Source organism: Jaculus jaculus, chromosome 8 (assembly GCF_020740685.1).
Source record: "Jaculus jaculus isolate mJacJac1 chromosome 8, mJacJac1.mat.Y.cur, whole genome shotgun sequence".
NCBI classification, from domain to species: Eukaryota; Metazoa; Chordata; class Mammalia; order Rodentia; family Dipodidae; genus Jaculus; species Jaculus jaculus.
The window spans coordinates 103,326,497-103,343,557 of NC_059109.1; the positions used below are offsets into that span (position 1 = coordinate 103,326,497).

At 41.4% G+C, this 17,061-nt stretch overlaps 1 protein-coding gene across 3 annotated transcripts in view; it reads left to right on the forward strand.

Annotated features, from left to right (window-relative positions):
• Kiz (kizuna centrosomal protein) overlaps positions 1-9,947 on the forward strand; it is a 125,934-nt gene extending 115,987 nt beyond the window's left edge. For all 3 annotated transcript variants that reach the window (XM_045156476.1, XM_045156477.1, XM_045156478.1), the window contains 2 exons: positions 8,696-8,739; positions 9,797-9,947. In XM_045156476.1, coding sequence (XP_045012411.1) covers positions 8,696-8,739; positions 9,797-9,903 — 151 coding nt within the window. In that variant the 3' untranslated portion in view covers positions 9,904-9,947. The remainder of the gene's footprint in view (positions 1-8,695; positions 8,740-9,796) is intronic.
• The last annotated feature ends 7,114 nt before the right edge of the window (positions 9,948-17,061 follow it).

The following is a 17,061-nucleotide window of genomic DNA, read 5'->3' on the forward strand; positions in this document are numbered from 1 at the left end:
CAGGATTCTCAGAGTCAATTGCCAAATTTGAGTGAGAAGATGTGTTTGCTAATGAGCAGTGGATATTTTTTCTGTGGTAGGAAAAAGAATGAGTTTGGAATCAATGTAGTACTAATACTGGCATGTCTCCCAGGGTTGCTGTTCTCCAAAGTCCTTCTCTCCTCAGAGCTGTATCCCAGCTGCTTTCCCTCTGCTGCTGCCAGAGAGAGATAGGGGGAGTTCCCTGTGCCACACCTTGTTCATATGCTGGTTCACACAGCATCCTTAGTAGTTCCAGGTCACATGATATGCCCTGTGCCCCTGGCCTTTCTTCCTTTGCTTTGGCTGGGTGATCTTCCCTTGCTGCTCACTTGGCTTCATTCAACCTTCCAGATGCTTCCTGAGTTGTGATGGCTGTCAGATGTCCTTCCTGTGGCTCATGGCTAGTTCTAGCACCATTTAGGTAGGAATCAAAGCTGTTCACAGGTATCTTGTCCTTCATACTTCTGCTGAAAGAAGAAATTGGCTTCTGATTTTCTCTGACCAAGTAAGTTGGCACTATCTAGTGCTCCAAGGAACCTTCTCCCTCTAACTTGTTGTGGTTCTTTACATGTTAGTTGTGACCCCCCCCCAAGAAGGAAGTGTTCACCCTAAGAATTATGCATAATAGAATTATATCACATTGACTTTTAGAGATTGGTTCCCAAAAAGAAAAACGATTGATCTTAAAATATGAGGATCAAGTGAAGACTATTTGAGAGCATCCTCCACCTTTCTGAGTGGTGAACTATGGTGTATGTAATAAACTAATAAAACAGACAATTAAGAATCATTATACAATTGATTCATATTTCCCTGAGATGCTTACTGGCCACATTCTGTAACCATTGGACAAGCAGTAAAAGTAAGAGCAAGTGGCCTCATGGAGCCATGATATATCAAGAATTCCCTGTACATCTTTCCAGGCCTATTTTTAACTTGTTTTAAGGCAGGGTTTTACTCTAGCCCAGGATGATCTGGACCTTACTGTATAGCCCACTTTGGCCTGAAACTTGGAATCCTCCTGCCTCCCCTTCTTGTGTGTTGGAATCACTGGTGTGTACCGCCATACATGGAGAATTCTTTCTTCTTTCCCTTTTCTGCTCCTTCTTCTCCTCGTCCTCCCTCCCTCCCCCTCTTTTCTACAGTGGTGGTTATCAAACTCAAGGCCACATGCCCATGAGTTCTCTTCATGTTGCATCTTTAACTTAAGGCATGTAGTTGCTTTTCAATTGCATATAGGCCTGCTTGGTTCACTTTAATGAGCACAGTGATTTGCTGACTGAATCCATAAGAATTAATTAATCCTCTCTTGATGGATCTTCGGGTTATTTTCTTCTTTTGTTACTGGACACTGAGTCACACAGAGCCAGCACCAGAGACAGAGTGGAGAATCAGAAAATTTACTCATGTCAATATGATGGACTAAGGGGAATAACTTCCAGAGTCTGAGCTCTGATGGTTCAGAGAGTTTATAGACAGTATGGCAGGTGGTTTGACATCATCTTGAGTTTTTTTGTTTTGTTTTGTGATTTTCAAGGTAGTGTCTCACTCCAGCCCAGGCTGACCTGGAATTCACTATGGAGTCTCAGGGTGGCCTCAAACTCACAGTGATCCTCCTACCTCTGCTTCCCAAGTGCTGGGATTAAAGGTGTGTGCCACCACGCCCAGCTCATCTTGAGTTCTTTACACTACTGGTGAGTTACAAGTTTCTAAGGTTATATGATTTTGGGGCACAAACAGAAAATTCCTCAACAATCAGTCAGTGATAAGAAAGAGAGTGGGGGCTGGAGAGATGGCTTAGTGGTTAAACGCTTGCCTGTGAAGCCTAAGGACCCCGGTTCGAGGCTCGGCTCCCCAGGTCCCACGTTAGCCAGATGCAGAAGGGGGCGCACGTGTCTGGAGTTCGTTTGCAGAGGCTGGAGGCCCTGGTGCACCCTTTCTCTCCCTCTCTCTCTCTATCTGTCTTTCTCTCTGTGTCTGTCGCTCTCAAAATAAAAATAAATAAAAAATTTAAAAAAAAGAATTCCCTGTACAAAGCAAAAGTGTGCCTGATGTGCATGGTGGGTTACCACCATGGTGTGGTTGGACCTTATTGCTGGCTCGTTTCACTTGCATTTGATGAGTTGAGTGATTTCAAACACTGCACAGATGATATTCATAGGATTATGCCCATGTTTGCAGCATTGCGTGAAGCACCTTCCCCTTTTATCTGAATTCCACCCCCCATACACATACTTGTCAGCAGAGAAGACAAACTGAATGATTCTAAGTCATATGTTAATTAGAAACACATACCAATATCACTAAACATTATGTCACTGAATATTCATCATGTGCCTTTAAGCAGGGTCTTATGCCTAATGAGGCTCCTTTATTCACTCTACCCTGTGCCTCAAAGTACTAAGCACCCACTTATCCAGGTGAGCCCAAACAAATGTAGTCTCTGCACCCTAAGGAAGGAGGAGTGGCCAGTCAGTCAGCAAAGCAAATGCTTTGATGAAGACTGGTTGGGAGTACAGAACTGGGAAAGCCCAACACTAAGGGATCACCATTGTAAGCACTGTTCAGGATTTAGATCTTTATGCCAAAAACAATGCAAAAGCATTCCAGTTTTACACCAGAAAGTCATAAGATTTATGTTTCAAAAATCTCACTCTTGCTGCTAAGTAGAAAACAGATAACTGACAGACAAGACAGATGTGGTATTACCAGTTAGGAGGCCATTGCAGACATCCAAACAGAAGTTGCTTGTTTGTGTACCAATATGGTGATATTGCATAGGGAAATAGTGAACATTTGTAGGCAATAAACTTGTCAGGACATAGGAGCTGGCTCTGGGGGCACTGGGGTTGCTAGGAGGTTAAGATGCCACTTGCCAAGATGAAAAAAAAACCTGGTGGAAGAGGGGACCAAATTGGAAAGATGATGAGTTTGTTCATGGGTGGGAAGATTGACTACAAGCTGCTTTGAGAAGGCCAAGTGTACTTTTAGGCATGTTTATGGAGCTGAGAATAATGGCCCAGGCTGTAGTGGCCTAAACTTGCTCCTCTATCAAGGTTCTCACCTACCACATCCCATCTCTTAGTCCTGGCCTGCAGTGTCCTCTCTATCTTAGCTAGAGACAGCTTCCCTCTTGAGTCCAGTTCTAGCTAGCAAGAAGTTTACTTCTTCTCTGTGGCTCTTTATTATTTGGACCACCACTGGCCATCTGCTTGCCTACCAGCATTTTTATGACCACCCCTACCTTCCAGCACATATCCCAGTCACTTTGGGCAATGGGAGTGGATAACTGGTAACACAACCACAATTGGGTTCATTGTATATGTGCATACCCTGCATGTGTATGCACTTTATGGAGTATGAATTTTTTCAGGATCACTTAATTGGTTCCCAGCTCCTTGGCAGCTTGCCTGTTGGTTGGCTGTTGGCCTCTTTCAGATGCTCACAAGGATCTTTTGATCTTTTGGGAAAAATGGCCACAGGTACTACTTGATCCTGACCAGTAAAAAGCACCAAGTTCCAAGAGAGCATTGTCAGATAGTGAGCCTGGGAAAATGTGCCTCAGCAGAGCTTGTTTTATTGAAAAGTCAGGGAAGAAAATTAAAGTATGACAACTATGAGAGAAGGCAGGATGCTTAAGCCTTAGGTTGACCAGATTTGGCAGAAAGGAAGGAAAAGATGAATTTGTAGGATTTCCAGCATCAAGAAGAGCAGAATTCTGGCCAAGAAAGGGAGTTTGTTGGTAGACAGAAGTAAAGGTTTCTTTCATAATGTCTCCACTGCCAACATGTACTTCAGCATAAGAATTTAAGTATAATCAAGATGAGGTTAATGACCTATAACAAGCATGGAGATCCACGCATTTATCAAAAATATCCCAACTAAAAAAAGCCCAGGCCCAAATGGATTCATTGCTGAATTTTACCAGACCTTCATGGAAGAACTAACACCATTGCTTCTTAAGCTTTTTCATAAAATAGAAAAAGAAGGAATCCTACCAAACTCCTTCTATGAAGCCAGCATCACCCTGATACCAAAACCAAAGATAGAACAAAAAAAGAAAATTACAGACCAATTTCCCTCATGAACATAGATGAAAAATTCTCAACAAAATATTGGCAAACAGAATACAAGAATATATCAGAAAGATCATTCACCTGACCAAGTAGGCTTTATCCCAGAGATGCAGGGATGGTCCAACATATGCAAATCAATAAATGTAATACATTGGGCTGGAGAGATGGCTTAGCGGTTAAGCGCTTGCCTATGAAGCCTAAGGACCCCGGTTCGAGGCTCGGTTCCCCAGGTCCCACGTTAGCCAGATGCACAAGGGGGCGCACGCGTCTGGAGTTCGTTTGCAGAGGCTGGAAGCCCTGGCACGCCCATTCTCTCTCTCTCCCTCTATCTGTCTTTCTCTCTGTGTCTGTCGCTCTCAAACAGATAAATTAAAAAAAATTAAAAAAAAATAAATGTAATACATTATATAAATGGACTGAAGGACAGAAACCACATGACTATCTCATTAGACGCAGAGAAAACGTTTGACAAAATCCAACATCCCTTCATGATAAAAGTCCTACAGAGACTGGGAATAGAAGGAACATGTCTCAATGTAATAAAGGCTATTTATGACAAGTCTACAGCCAACATACTACTAAATGGGGAAAAACTGGAAGCTTTTCCAATAAAATCAGGAACAAGACAAGGGTGTCCACTGTCACCACTTTTATTAAATATAGTACTGGAAGTCGTAGCCATAGCAATAAGGTAAGAGACACACATAAAAGGAATACAAATTGGAAAGGAAGAGATCAAGTTATCATTATTTGCAGATGACATGATTCTATATATAAAGGACCCTAAAGATTCTACCAGCAAACTGTTAAGAGCTGATAACAGCCACATAGCAGGATACAAAATAAATACAGAAATCAGTAGCATTCCTATATGCTAACAACAAACATACAGAGGATGAAATCAGAGAATCACTCCCATTCACAATTGCATCAGACAAAATAAAGTACCTTGGAATAAACTTAACCAAGGAAGTAAAGGATCTCTACAACGACAAGTATAAAACACTCAAACGAGAAATTGCAGAAGACACTAGTAAATGGAAAAACATCCCTTGATCCTGGATTGGGAGAATCAATATTTTGAAAATGGCACTCTTACCAAAAGCAATCTACACATTTAATGCAATCCCCATCAGAGTTCCAATGGCATTCTTCATGGAAATAGAAAAAAAAATCCAAAAATTCATTTGGAATCACAAAAAAACCTCGAATATCTAAAATAATACTGAGCAACAAATATAAGGCTGGTGGTATCACCATACCTGATTTTAACCTATGCTACAGAGCCATAGTAATAAAAACAGCATGGTACTGGCACAAAAGCAGACATGTAGATCAATGGAACAGAATAGAGGACCCAGATATAAGTCCGGGTAGCAATAGCCACCTGATATTCAATAAAAATGCCAAAAATACTCATTGGAGAAAAGATAGCCTCTTCAGCAAATGGTGCTGGGAAAACTGGATATGTATCTGTAAAAGGATGAAAATAGATTCTTCTCTCTCTCCATGCACAAGAATTAAGTCCAAATGGATTAAAGACCTTAACATCACACCTGAAACTCTGAAACTGCTAGAGGAAAAAGTAGGGGAAACCCTGAAACATATTGGTCTTGGCAAAGACTTTCTGAATATAACCCCAATTGCTCAGGCAATAAAACCACAGATTAACCACTGGGACCTCATGAAATTACAAAGATTTTGTATTGCAAAGGACACTGTGAATAAAGCAAAGAGGCAACCTATAAAATGGGAAAAAATCTTTGCCAGCTATATATCTGATAGAGGATTAATATCTAGGATATACAAAGAACTCAAAAAGTTAAATAGTAAGAAATCAAACAAGCCAATTAAAAAATGGGCTATGGAGCTAAATAGAGAATTCTCAAAAGAAGAAATATGGATGGCGTATAAGCATCTAAAAAAATGTTCTACGTCCCTAGTCAGGGAAATGCAGATTAAAACTACGTTGAGATTCCATCTCACTCCTGTCAGATTGGCTACCATCATGAAAACAAATGATCATAAATGCTGGTGGGGATATGGAAAAAGAGAAACCCTTCTACACTGTTGGTGGGAATGCAATCTGGTCCAGCCATTGTGGAAATCAGTGCGGAGATTCCTAAGACAGCTAAAAATTGATCTAGCATATGACCCAGATATAGCACTCCTAGGCATATATCCTAAGGACTCATCTCATTTCCTTAGAAGTACGTACTCAACCATGTTTATTGCTGGTCAATTCATGATAGTTGGGAAATGGAACCAGCCTAGGTGTCCTTCAACTGATGAGTGAATAATGAAGATATGGCACATTTATACAATGGAGTTCTACTCAGCGGTAAAGAAAAATGAAGTGATGAAATTTGCAGGAAAATGGATGGATCTGGGAAGGATTATACTAAGTGAGGTAACCCAGGCCCAGAAAGCCAAGCGCCGCATGTTCTCCCTTGTATGTGGATCTAGCTACATATAATTGGGTTTCTGCATGAGAAGGAAAAAACTGAGTAACAGAGGCCAGTAAGCTAAAAAAGAGATATAAAGGGAAGAGAAAGGAAGGGAGGAGGGTACTTAATAGGATGGTATTGTATGTATGTAAGTAGAAGAATAGATTAACGGGGGTGAAAAGGCTCAAAGTGAGGTCAGGGGAAGAGATTAAGTAAAGGAAAGGTGGAGGGAGGGCTAATCAAAATCTAAGAGGATATAAATAAATCATATGGAATCCTCCAATTTTGGACAATGGAACACTCAGGAGCCGTAGATTGTTGCTAGAAAATTTTCAGTGCCAGGGATGGGAAACCTTCCAGTGAGTTGTTGGCCAGGGAGGTCTCTGATTCCCCCAAAACATTATAGACCAACCATTGCCAAGGCCCTTGGTTTCGCACCAGAAATAAATGGTAAGACCCTATTGCTGAAGACTCCATATATTTGGGCTGCAAAGGCACTGAGAAATCCTGCTGGAACCGAGCTGATAACTCCTTCATGTAGACCAGCTGAGAGAAAGCTGGAAGAAACCATTCTACATGCAGTTCATTGGGAGAAAGAGATACCATCAGTGAAGAAGATACTTAACAGTGGGCACTGCAAGCCTTATAATTGGTTAGCCAGGCCAAATGAGCCAATGGGTGCAATCGTGGCACATCTATCATGGTGGAAACCAACTGCCCTCTAATTGGACTAGAGGCCCGCTCCATGGGAGGGAATACATCCCTGATACTGAAAACTTAATACAGTGGTAGTCATGAGCCCTAGGGGTGTAACATCTGCTGATGTCTGGATAAATGTATATACTGTGCTTATCAAAGTGTCCAGTAAGCACTTCTCTTAATATCCATACCCTTATATTAATGCTACTCTCATTTTGGGTAGAGAATCTTCTCTTTTCAGATGGCAGTGACCTTGGGACGACTCAAAAGGTATCATAGTGCTGGAAGGAAGTGACTGGAGTACTGAGTAACATCTCGATCACTCCTTCCAAGGCTCAGGGTCTAATGCGGAGAGGTGGCGGAAAGAATGTAAGAGCCAAAGGAAGGGTAGGACTCCTTACAATGTGCTCCCTCCTGGCACTAAATGGCCTGGATATCCAGGACCTCACAGTGCCTGATACTACCTACACAAGACCATCATAAGAGGAGGAAAAGATCATGCTATCAAAATAAAAGAGACTGATTGAGATGAGGAGGAGACATGATGGAGAATGGAATTTCAAAGGGGAAAGTGAGGGAATGGAGGGTATTACCATGGGATATTTTTTATAATCATGGAAGATGTTAATAAAAATTGAGAAAAAAATACAACAAAAAAGGTCCAGTGGAAACACAATTTTCCCTTCTGCTCTGTGAAAGCTGTCAATTTTGCATCTGTTAAGCCAATAAACTCAGCATTCCTATCAAAAAACAAATTTAAGCATAACAAAAAATGTAAGTGATACTCCCAGGAGTGTTTCATATAATTCATTAAAATTGCAAAAGCTCCTCAACAATCACCGTGGGAAATCTCACCCTACAAAGTAAGGATTCTTTTGCAGAGAAGCCAGTAGGTACCAAAAGCTATAGACTAGCATTTAGCATTTTTGTATGTTTGATACATAGAAAGCTAAGCTTCAGTGTCTGTGACATTTGCAGTTTTCCACATGTGTGCTGGGACCTCTTAGCATTGTTGTCATTGTGTTGACTGAGGTAAAATAGTTTAACTTCCTTACCAACATCTTGCATTCTATCCCATTGAATTTCCTACTTCAGTATTGTACCTCTGTTCACTAATGCTTCATACTAGTGTTTCCCAGAGGATTAGGTCTCCCTCCCCTGTGGTTGTCCTGGCATAAACCAATAGCAAATAGCGCCCATGGAGGCCAGGGTCTTGGGCAGAGGCTGTGACGATGACCACACAGAACCTGGTGAGACTATAGCAGTAGCAGTCACATCAGCAAATGCCTCTGTCGACAGCAAGTCTTGACACAATTTGTGCTTTCAAAATCTTGTGCTTTTAAAAGTAAGTAGGAAGTTTCTGGGCTTTCCATGAGTAGGACTGCTTCTTTCCTAACAGCTTTGTAGCACTGTTAGTCTAGTTGTCCAGTTTTTTCTCTTTTTATTTTACAGGCATGACAGCAGAAGAAACCTAATGACCAATTTAAAGTCTAACGGTAAGAAATAATGACATGATATTCATTTTCCACTTTAACCAAAAAAGTTGTTTTTGCCACATATTAACCTCTTGGAAAAGCTCCTCAAAAATCACAGTGGGAATAAATTCCCTTCTGTGGAGTGGGCCTCAAATTTCGCCATAAAGTAAATGGTTATTATTACTTAGTCATAAAGTAAATGTCACTATTTTATCAGTGGATACATCCTGCCTGGCTGGTTATAGTGCAATAAGCACCCACTTTTTATATGCCTTTCATTGGTTTTCTATCTTCCCTGGGTCTTTGTCCCACTTCGCTCACCATGGTTCCTAAGATCTCCCAAATAAATGATATGTGTCCAAGTCCTACCTTAGGCTAATCATCACTGTTTGTTCTCATACCAAGTCTTTCCCCTTTCTGCTTTACTCTTATAAAAACAAAGAAAGAGAGAAAGAGGGAGAGAGGAAAGAAAGGGAGGGAGGGAGGGGAGGGGAGGGGAAGGGAAGGAGGAAGGAAGGAAGGGAAAGGAAGGGAGGGAGGGAGAGAAGGAAGGAAAGGAAGGAGGGAGGGATGGAAAGGAAGGGAAGGAAAGAGGGAAGAAGGAAGGAAAGGGAGGGAGGGAGGGAGGAAGGAAGGAAGAAAGGAAGGAAGGAGGGAGGGAGGGAGGGAGGGAAAGGAAGAGAAGGAGGAAGGAAGGAAGGAAGGAAAGGAAGGAGGGAGGGAGGGAGGAAGGAAGGAAGGAAGGAAAGAAGGAAGGAAGGAAGGAAGTTAGGAAGTTATTCAGTATTGACAGTATTCCCAGCACATCACACTGGTCCCTGTTAGACCTTCAGCAGCCATTGCTCCAACTATCCAGTCCTCCTGTACTGTCTTGAAACTCTTCATCAAAGTGTAAAAAATGTTACCTAAGCTGAGTGTGATAGCGCACGCCTTTAACCCCAAGACTCGGGAGGCAGAGGCAGGAGGACAAGGCCACCCTGAGACTACATAGTAAATTCCAGGTCAGCCTGGGTTAAGTGAGACTCTACCTCGGAGGAAAAAAAAAAATGTTACCTAGCTTTGTGCTTTCTTCTTCCAGATTTCTGGGGTGAGTCTGACGACAGTAACTCAGAAATTGAAGCTGCTTTACGCCCTAACATTCATAACACATCCGCCGACGATTTTGATGATTTTTACGATACTTGAGCTGTAACATGTGTTGGAAATAAAGGCTTTCAAACAAACTGAAATCATCTATCTATATGTAATGTACAACATAAACATGTACTTTTAAGTTTGCTAATTGTTTAAAAGGAAAACTGAAACTACCATTCAAGTGAAATTACATGATACAAATACAAACTCACAGGGCTGGGAATGTGCCTCAGCTGTTAAGGCGCTTGCTTGCAAAGCCCAGCGACCCAGGTTAGATTCTCCAGTACCCATACAAAGCCAGATACACAAAGTGACACATGGACCTTGAGTTTGCTTGCAGCAATTGGAGGCCCTGGCATGCCCATTCTCTGTGTTTGTCTCTCTTCTCTCTCTAGCTTTCTGTTTATAAATAAATAAATAAATACAAACTCACAGAGCTGGGGATGTGGCTTAGTGGTAGAGCATTTGCCTAGTATGCAGGAGGCCTTGGGGTTCAATCCCTACCACCAAGGAAGGTGGCAGGGAGCCAGTATGGTGGCACAAAGAACCAACAGGATTATGAATTCCAGGCCAACCTGGGTATATATATATATATATATATATATATATATATATATATATATATATATATATATATTTATTTATTTATTTTATTTGAGAGCAACAGACACAGAGAGAAAGACAGATAGAGGGGGAGAGAGAGAATGGGCGCGCCAGGGCTTCCAGCCTCTGCAAACGAACTCCAGACGCGTGCGCCCCCTTGTGCATCTGGCTAACGTGGGACCTGGGGAACCGAGCCTCGAACCGGGGTCCTTAGGCTTCACAGGCAAGCGCTTAACCGCTAAGCCATCTCTCCAGCCCGGGTGTATATATTTTTTAAAAAATTGTCAAAACCAAAAAGTTAGTATATTTACTTGTTAAGTATCATCAAGAAGCAAAGTAACAAGTGTAAATATCTGTCACAATTCAAGTTGGTTTCATTGTAGAAATTGACTAGATCTTAAAATTTGCTTTAAAATACAGAGGATCTAGAATAGCTAAGATAATCTTGAAAAAGTAAAACAAGATTAAAATATGCTTCCTGATTTTTACACTTATTAAAAATATACAAACAACAGGAAAAGACAATTAATACTGGATAGACATATATATGTCAGTGGAATACTGATTCCATTGATATACATTTAATGCAGAATTAAGAATCCAAAAACATTTATGGTCAAATAATTTTCACAACAGTGCCAGCATCATTCAGCAAGGGAAGGAGAATATATTCAATAAATGATGCTGGGAGAACTAGATAGCTATGTGTGATTAAAAGAAGTTGGGTGCTCATGTCGCCATGTACACAGTTAACTCAAGAACCTAACTTACTTATTTCATCCTCCTACCTGCGCCTCCCTAGTGACAGGTTTAAAGGCATGCACCATCACGCCCAGCTAAGAACCTAACTTTTGTTGTTGTTGTTTTGTTTTTTCCAGGTAGGGCCTCACAATAGCCAAGGCTGACCTAGAATTCACTGTGCAGTCTCAGGGTGGCCTCCAATTCACTTTGATCCTACTACCTCTGCCTCTCCAGTGCTGGGATTCTGAAGGTGTGAGCTACCACACCTGGCTACAATCTAACCTTTTGAGGTTGCAAAACATTAATTAAGTCTTCAAAGAAAACAAAAAGAAATACTGATAACCTTGGATTAAGCAGTGGATAATCTAAAAAGCCCTACTAGCAAGGGCTGCACATTAGATCCCATGCACCTGTCACCACCGCTTGAGGAGGAAAACAGAAACACTAAAAGCAAGAGAAAGGAACATAAACCAGAGGACAAAAATTAAACCTTTCGGGCTGGAGAGATGGCTTAGTGGTTAAGCGCTTGCCTGTGAAGCCTATGGACCCCGGTTCGAGGCTCGGTTCCCCAGGTCCCACGTTAGCCAGATGCACAAGGGGGCGCACGCGTCTGGAGTTCGTTTGCAGAGGCTGGAAGCCCTGGCGCGCCCATTCTCTCTCTCTCTCCTTCTTCCTGTCTTTCTCTCTGTGTCTGTCTCTCTCAAATAAATAAATAAAAAATGAACAAAAAATATTAAAAAAAAAATTAAACCTTTCATGCTTCTAAGGATACCACCAAGAAAGTGAAAAGAGTCTACAGGATGGGAGAAAATATTTACAAATCATTTATCTAAAAAGGGACTTGGATCCAGAATACATAAAAAACTTAACAACTCAGACAAATAACCCAGCCTAAAAATGGACAGAAAGCTGGGTGTGGTGGTGCACACCTTTAATCTCAGCCCTCAGGAGGCTGAGGTAGGAGAATTGCCATGAGAGCCTGTCTCACCCCTCCTGCTCACCCCATATCTGTCATCCCAGCACTTTGATAATGGAAACAGACTGGATTTCATGAGACCCTGTCTCAATGGACAAAGGATTTGAATGGACATGTCTCCAAAGATACAGAGATGATCAGTAAACACATTGAAAAGATGTCTTTATGAAAATGCAAATCAAAACCACAGTGAGAACTACTCCATACTCTCTAGTATGACTAGAATCAAAAAAGAGAGATGATACAAGTGGTGAGAATATGGAAGAATTACATTACTATTAGGGATGGGAAATGGCGCACCTCATTTATATGAAATGTAATGAGCTCAGAGCCAAGTGGGCTGCATAGTAAGATCCTGTATGCTGTGTGAGAGAGAAGCGGGAAAATGAACACAGGAAAGCAGACATTCTAATATTGATTGCAATGATAATTCTACAACTAAATATACTGAAACCTATGGAATTGCATACTTTAACTGGAAGCACTGTATGGTATAGGAATTGTATATCAATACTGTTTGGAAAAAGGGGAAATGGTGATGAGTACATTTGGGGTCTAGTGACTCAAGAGTAGCATAGGCATCACTTAGCATAGCACTTTCACACTTCTCGATGGACCGTGGCTGAGACCCTGGCAAGCCATACTCACGCTCTTGCTAAAAAAATAAAAAACATAAATACAGACAGCCCCAACTTAAGATGGTTTTATCCTTAGATGGTGAAAAACAGCATGCAGTCAGTAAAACAGTACTTGAGTCTAAATCTTTTCCCAGTTTAGCAGTATGTGATAGGATCTTTTGATGTGGACCAGTGACGATGGGAGCCACAATTTCATACACCCATGACAGGAAACATCCAACATTCTGCAGTGCATGGTGCTGCTAAATCATGATGTTCAGAAGCCTGAGAACATTTACAGTTTTCATTCCTTCAAATTTAATGGTTTCAATGTGATGTAACCCCATCATGAGGAGTATCTAACTGACGCATTAGGCTAGTACACAGGACACATGCTTAGCAAGGTGAGAGCTGGTCTGTGAAGGAACATAGAGTTCACCAAGAAAAGTAACTGCAGACTGGAAAGGAAGAAACAAATGTCCATTATTTATAGAAAACATAGTTAAATAAAATCAAGGGGAAGGAGGCTAGAGAGAGCTCAGTGGTTTAAGGCCCTTGCTTATAAAGCCTACCACCCACGTTTCAGCTCCCCAGCCACCCATATAAGCTAGACATAAAAGAAATAATGCAAGTGTCACATTCATTTGCAGTGAGAAGAGGCCCTAGTACATTTCTGCATACATACAACCAAACAAAAATTTTTCAAATGAGGTTTGGAGAGATGGCTTAGTGGTTAAGGTGCTTGCCTGCGAAGCCTAAGGACCCATGTTCGACTCTCCAGATCCCACATAAGCCAGATGCACAAAGGGGGCACAAGCACAAGGTCACACATGTACACTAGGTGACACAAGTGTCTAGAGTTCAATTATAGTGGCTGAGGCCCTGGAGTGCCAATTCTCATCCGCTGGCTCTTGCTGTCTCTAAAATTTTTTTTTCAAGTGAAAACTTAAAAAAAAAGAAAGGAAAATAAAGAGACTCAAAAGGTAAAGTGTTAGAGCCTGTGAGTTCAGCAAAGTCAGTAGCAATCCCCAAAACCAACAGTGGAGTGATATATCAGGAAAATAATGTGTGAGAAATTTTTTTTGTTTTTTTTTTTTTGTCACTGACAGCAACAAAAAATTGTATGAAACGATCTAAAAAGGTTTAAGATGCTGTTAACGAATTTTAAACATTCGTTATTGGACAGCTACATATTCATGGCAGACTGGAGTGGAAAACCAGCATTACATTGCAGCACAGAAAGCAGAGAGAGAGAAAGTAGAGGCAGGTTTTCCCCAAGGCCCTCCCCAGTAACCCACTTCCCTCAAGAAGTCTCCATCTCCTGAAGGTTCCACAACCTTCCCAAGCAGCACTACTCTACTGGACTAAATATTCAAATACACATGCCTATATTGGGGCAGCCTGTGTTCAAACCATCAAAGCAACAGACTTTGCAATAAATGGTGCTGGACCAATCACTAATCCATAGAGCATTGTAAGAGACTAGACTTTACCTCAGCACAGAAGAAGTCCAGCTGGAATAAAGTACTAAGTGTGAAAAAGAAAATTTTAAATTTGGGGTAAAAGCAACTATCTTTATGGCTTTGAAGCAAGGAAGAATTTATTAACCAACATAAAGTCAAACTCACAGAGGAAAAACATTGATAAAAAATCACGTTAAAACTTCTTTGTGGGGCTGGAGAGATGGTTCAGAGTTAAAGGCGCTTGCTTGCAAAGCCTGATGGCCTGGGGTTGAGTCCCAGTACACACATAGAAGAAACATGAGCAAAGTAGCACATGCATCTGGAGTTTGCAGTGGCAAGATCTGCCGTATGCCCATACTTACCGTGGCTCAATAAATATGTTAATATAAAATTATTAAAACTTCTATGTGACAAAGTTACTGACCATGGATAAAAGACAAATCAGGGCTGAAGAGATGGCTTAGTGATTAAGACATTTGCCTGCAAAGCCCAAGGACCCAGGTTCGATTCCCCAGGACCCACATAAGCCAGATGCACAAGGCGATTCATTCATCTGGAGTTTATTTGCAGTGGCTGGAGGCTCTGGAGCACCCATAATCTCTCTCTCTCAAAAAAAGAAAAATCATGTAGAAGGTAACATTTGTAAGATCTGTATCTAAAACATATATGAGATGGCTTAGTGGTTAAGGCGCTTGCCTGCAAAGCCTAAGGACTCAGATTCAATTCCCCAGTGCCCACATAAAGCCAGATGCATAAGCTGGTAGGAGGGTCACTGTCAGCTTGAGGCCACCCTGAGACTACATAGTGAGTTCCAGGCCAGCCTGGGCTAGAGTGAGACCCTAACTTGAAAAATCAAAAAAAAAAAATAGTTGTTCATTTCAAAAAGAAATAGGTCATAAAGCCTTTTGGATTGGTCATAAGGAATTTGGACTATTCTGTTAGTCATGCTTGGAAGCCATTGAAGGATTTTTAAAAAAAAAATTTTTTGTTTATTTTTATTTGAGAGTGACAGAGAGAAAGAGAATGGGCGCGCCAGGGCCTCCAGCCACTGGAAACGAACTCTAGACGCATGTGCCCCCTTGTGCATCTGGCTAACGTGGATCTTGGGGAATCAAGTCTCGAACTGGGGACCTTAGGCTTCACAGGCAAGCACTCAACTGCTAAGCCATCTCTCCAGCCCCATTGAAGGATTTTAAACAAGATGAGATTTCCACTTTGAGAGAATATTTGTATTTGGCTCATCTAGTTCATCTGCTAATAAAAGTCGGGGAAAAATTACCATGTTTTAACTATTTCTGGCACACTTTCTTTCTCCTCTGCATGTTTTAAAATTTTTATTTTTATTTATTTGAGAGAGAGAGAGATACAGAAATCGGCATGTAGCGCAAGACAGAGAGAGGGAGGGAGGGAGGGAGGGAGGGAGGGAGAGAGAGAGAGAGAGAGAGAGAGAGGGAGAGGGAGAGGGAGAGAGAGAGAGAATGGGCACACCAGGGCCTCTAGCCACTACAAACTCACTCCAGATGCGTGTGCCCCCTTGTACATCTGGCTTACATAGGTCCTGGGGAGCTGAACCTGGGTCCTTTGGTGTTGCAGGCAAGTGCCTTAACCACTAAGTCATCTCTCCAGCCCTTTTCTTTGTGTTTTAACAAAACTCTTCATCATTGAGATGTGTCCTGTGGGCCAGACAACATGATTATCAATGCAGAATGGGTATCAGCTACTTGGGAAGAAATCCCACAGACATGGAGCAACACCCTGAAATGCTGCATCACCACTGGCCTTCGGTGCACTGTGGTTGATGCTATGTGTAGAATAGCAACATCAACCACAAAATGACTTAAAAGAGGCAAGGTCTATATGTGAAGGAGTTTGGGGGAAGCATTATCTTATGTAGTACCCCATGTTTTCTTTTTTTCTATGTCCATGAGAAGAAATTTTTTTTCAAAAATATAGTAAGTTCTAGGATTGTAGTTCAGTTGTAGAGTACTAGCCTATCATATACAAAGCCCTGGGTTCAATCCTAAAGACCATGTAACTGGGTGTGATGATAAATACCTGTAATCCCACCTCTTGGGAGGTGTTGGCAAGATGATCAGAAATTCAAGGTCATCCTCAGCTGTATAATGAGTTAAGACCAGCACAGAGTGGAAAAAAATCAGCAAGATAGAAAATTAGAACGTGGTTGCCAAGGGAAGAGAGGAGTTAGTGTTCAGTGGCACTTACCACCAATTCAAAATGCTTTGTTTTATTTTATTATTATTACTATTATTTTATTTCATTTTATTTCGGTTTTTCAAGATAGCGTCCCACTCTAGCTCAGGCTGACCTGGAATTCACTATGTAGTTCCAGGTGGGCCTCAAAGTCACAGCAATCCTCCTACCTCTGCCTCCCAAGCACTGGGATTAAAGGTGTGCACCACCACATCCGGTTTAAAATGCTTTATGACCTGTATCTTTGCAAAATGAAGAGCTATTTTAAACTCACAAAAATTTAGAGAGCTGGGTGTGGTGGCTCATGCCTTTAGTCCCAGCAGAGGTAGGAGGATTGCTGTGAGTTTGAGGCCCACCTGGAACTACATAGTGAATTCCAGGTCAACCTGGGCTAGAGTGGGACCCTACCTCGAAAAAAAACAAAACAAAAAACTTAGAGAAAGACATAACATACAGCTGTAACTCAGACTTGAAAAATATTCGATAAATTTTTGAAAGTTTGTCATTTATTTAGAAGGTGTCTCAAAAAAGAAAAAAAGTTCTGGTGATTATATATATATATATTATATGTATGTGTGTGTGTGTGTGTGTGTGTGTG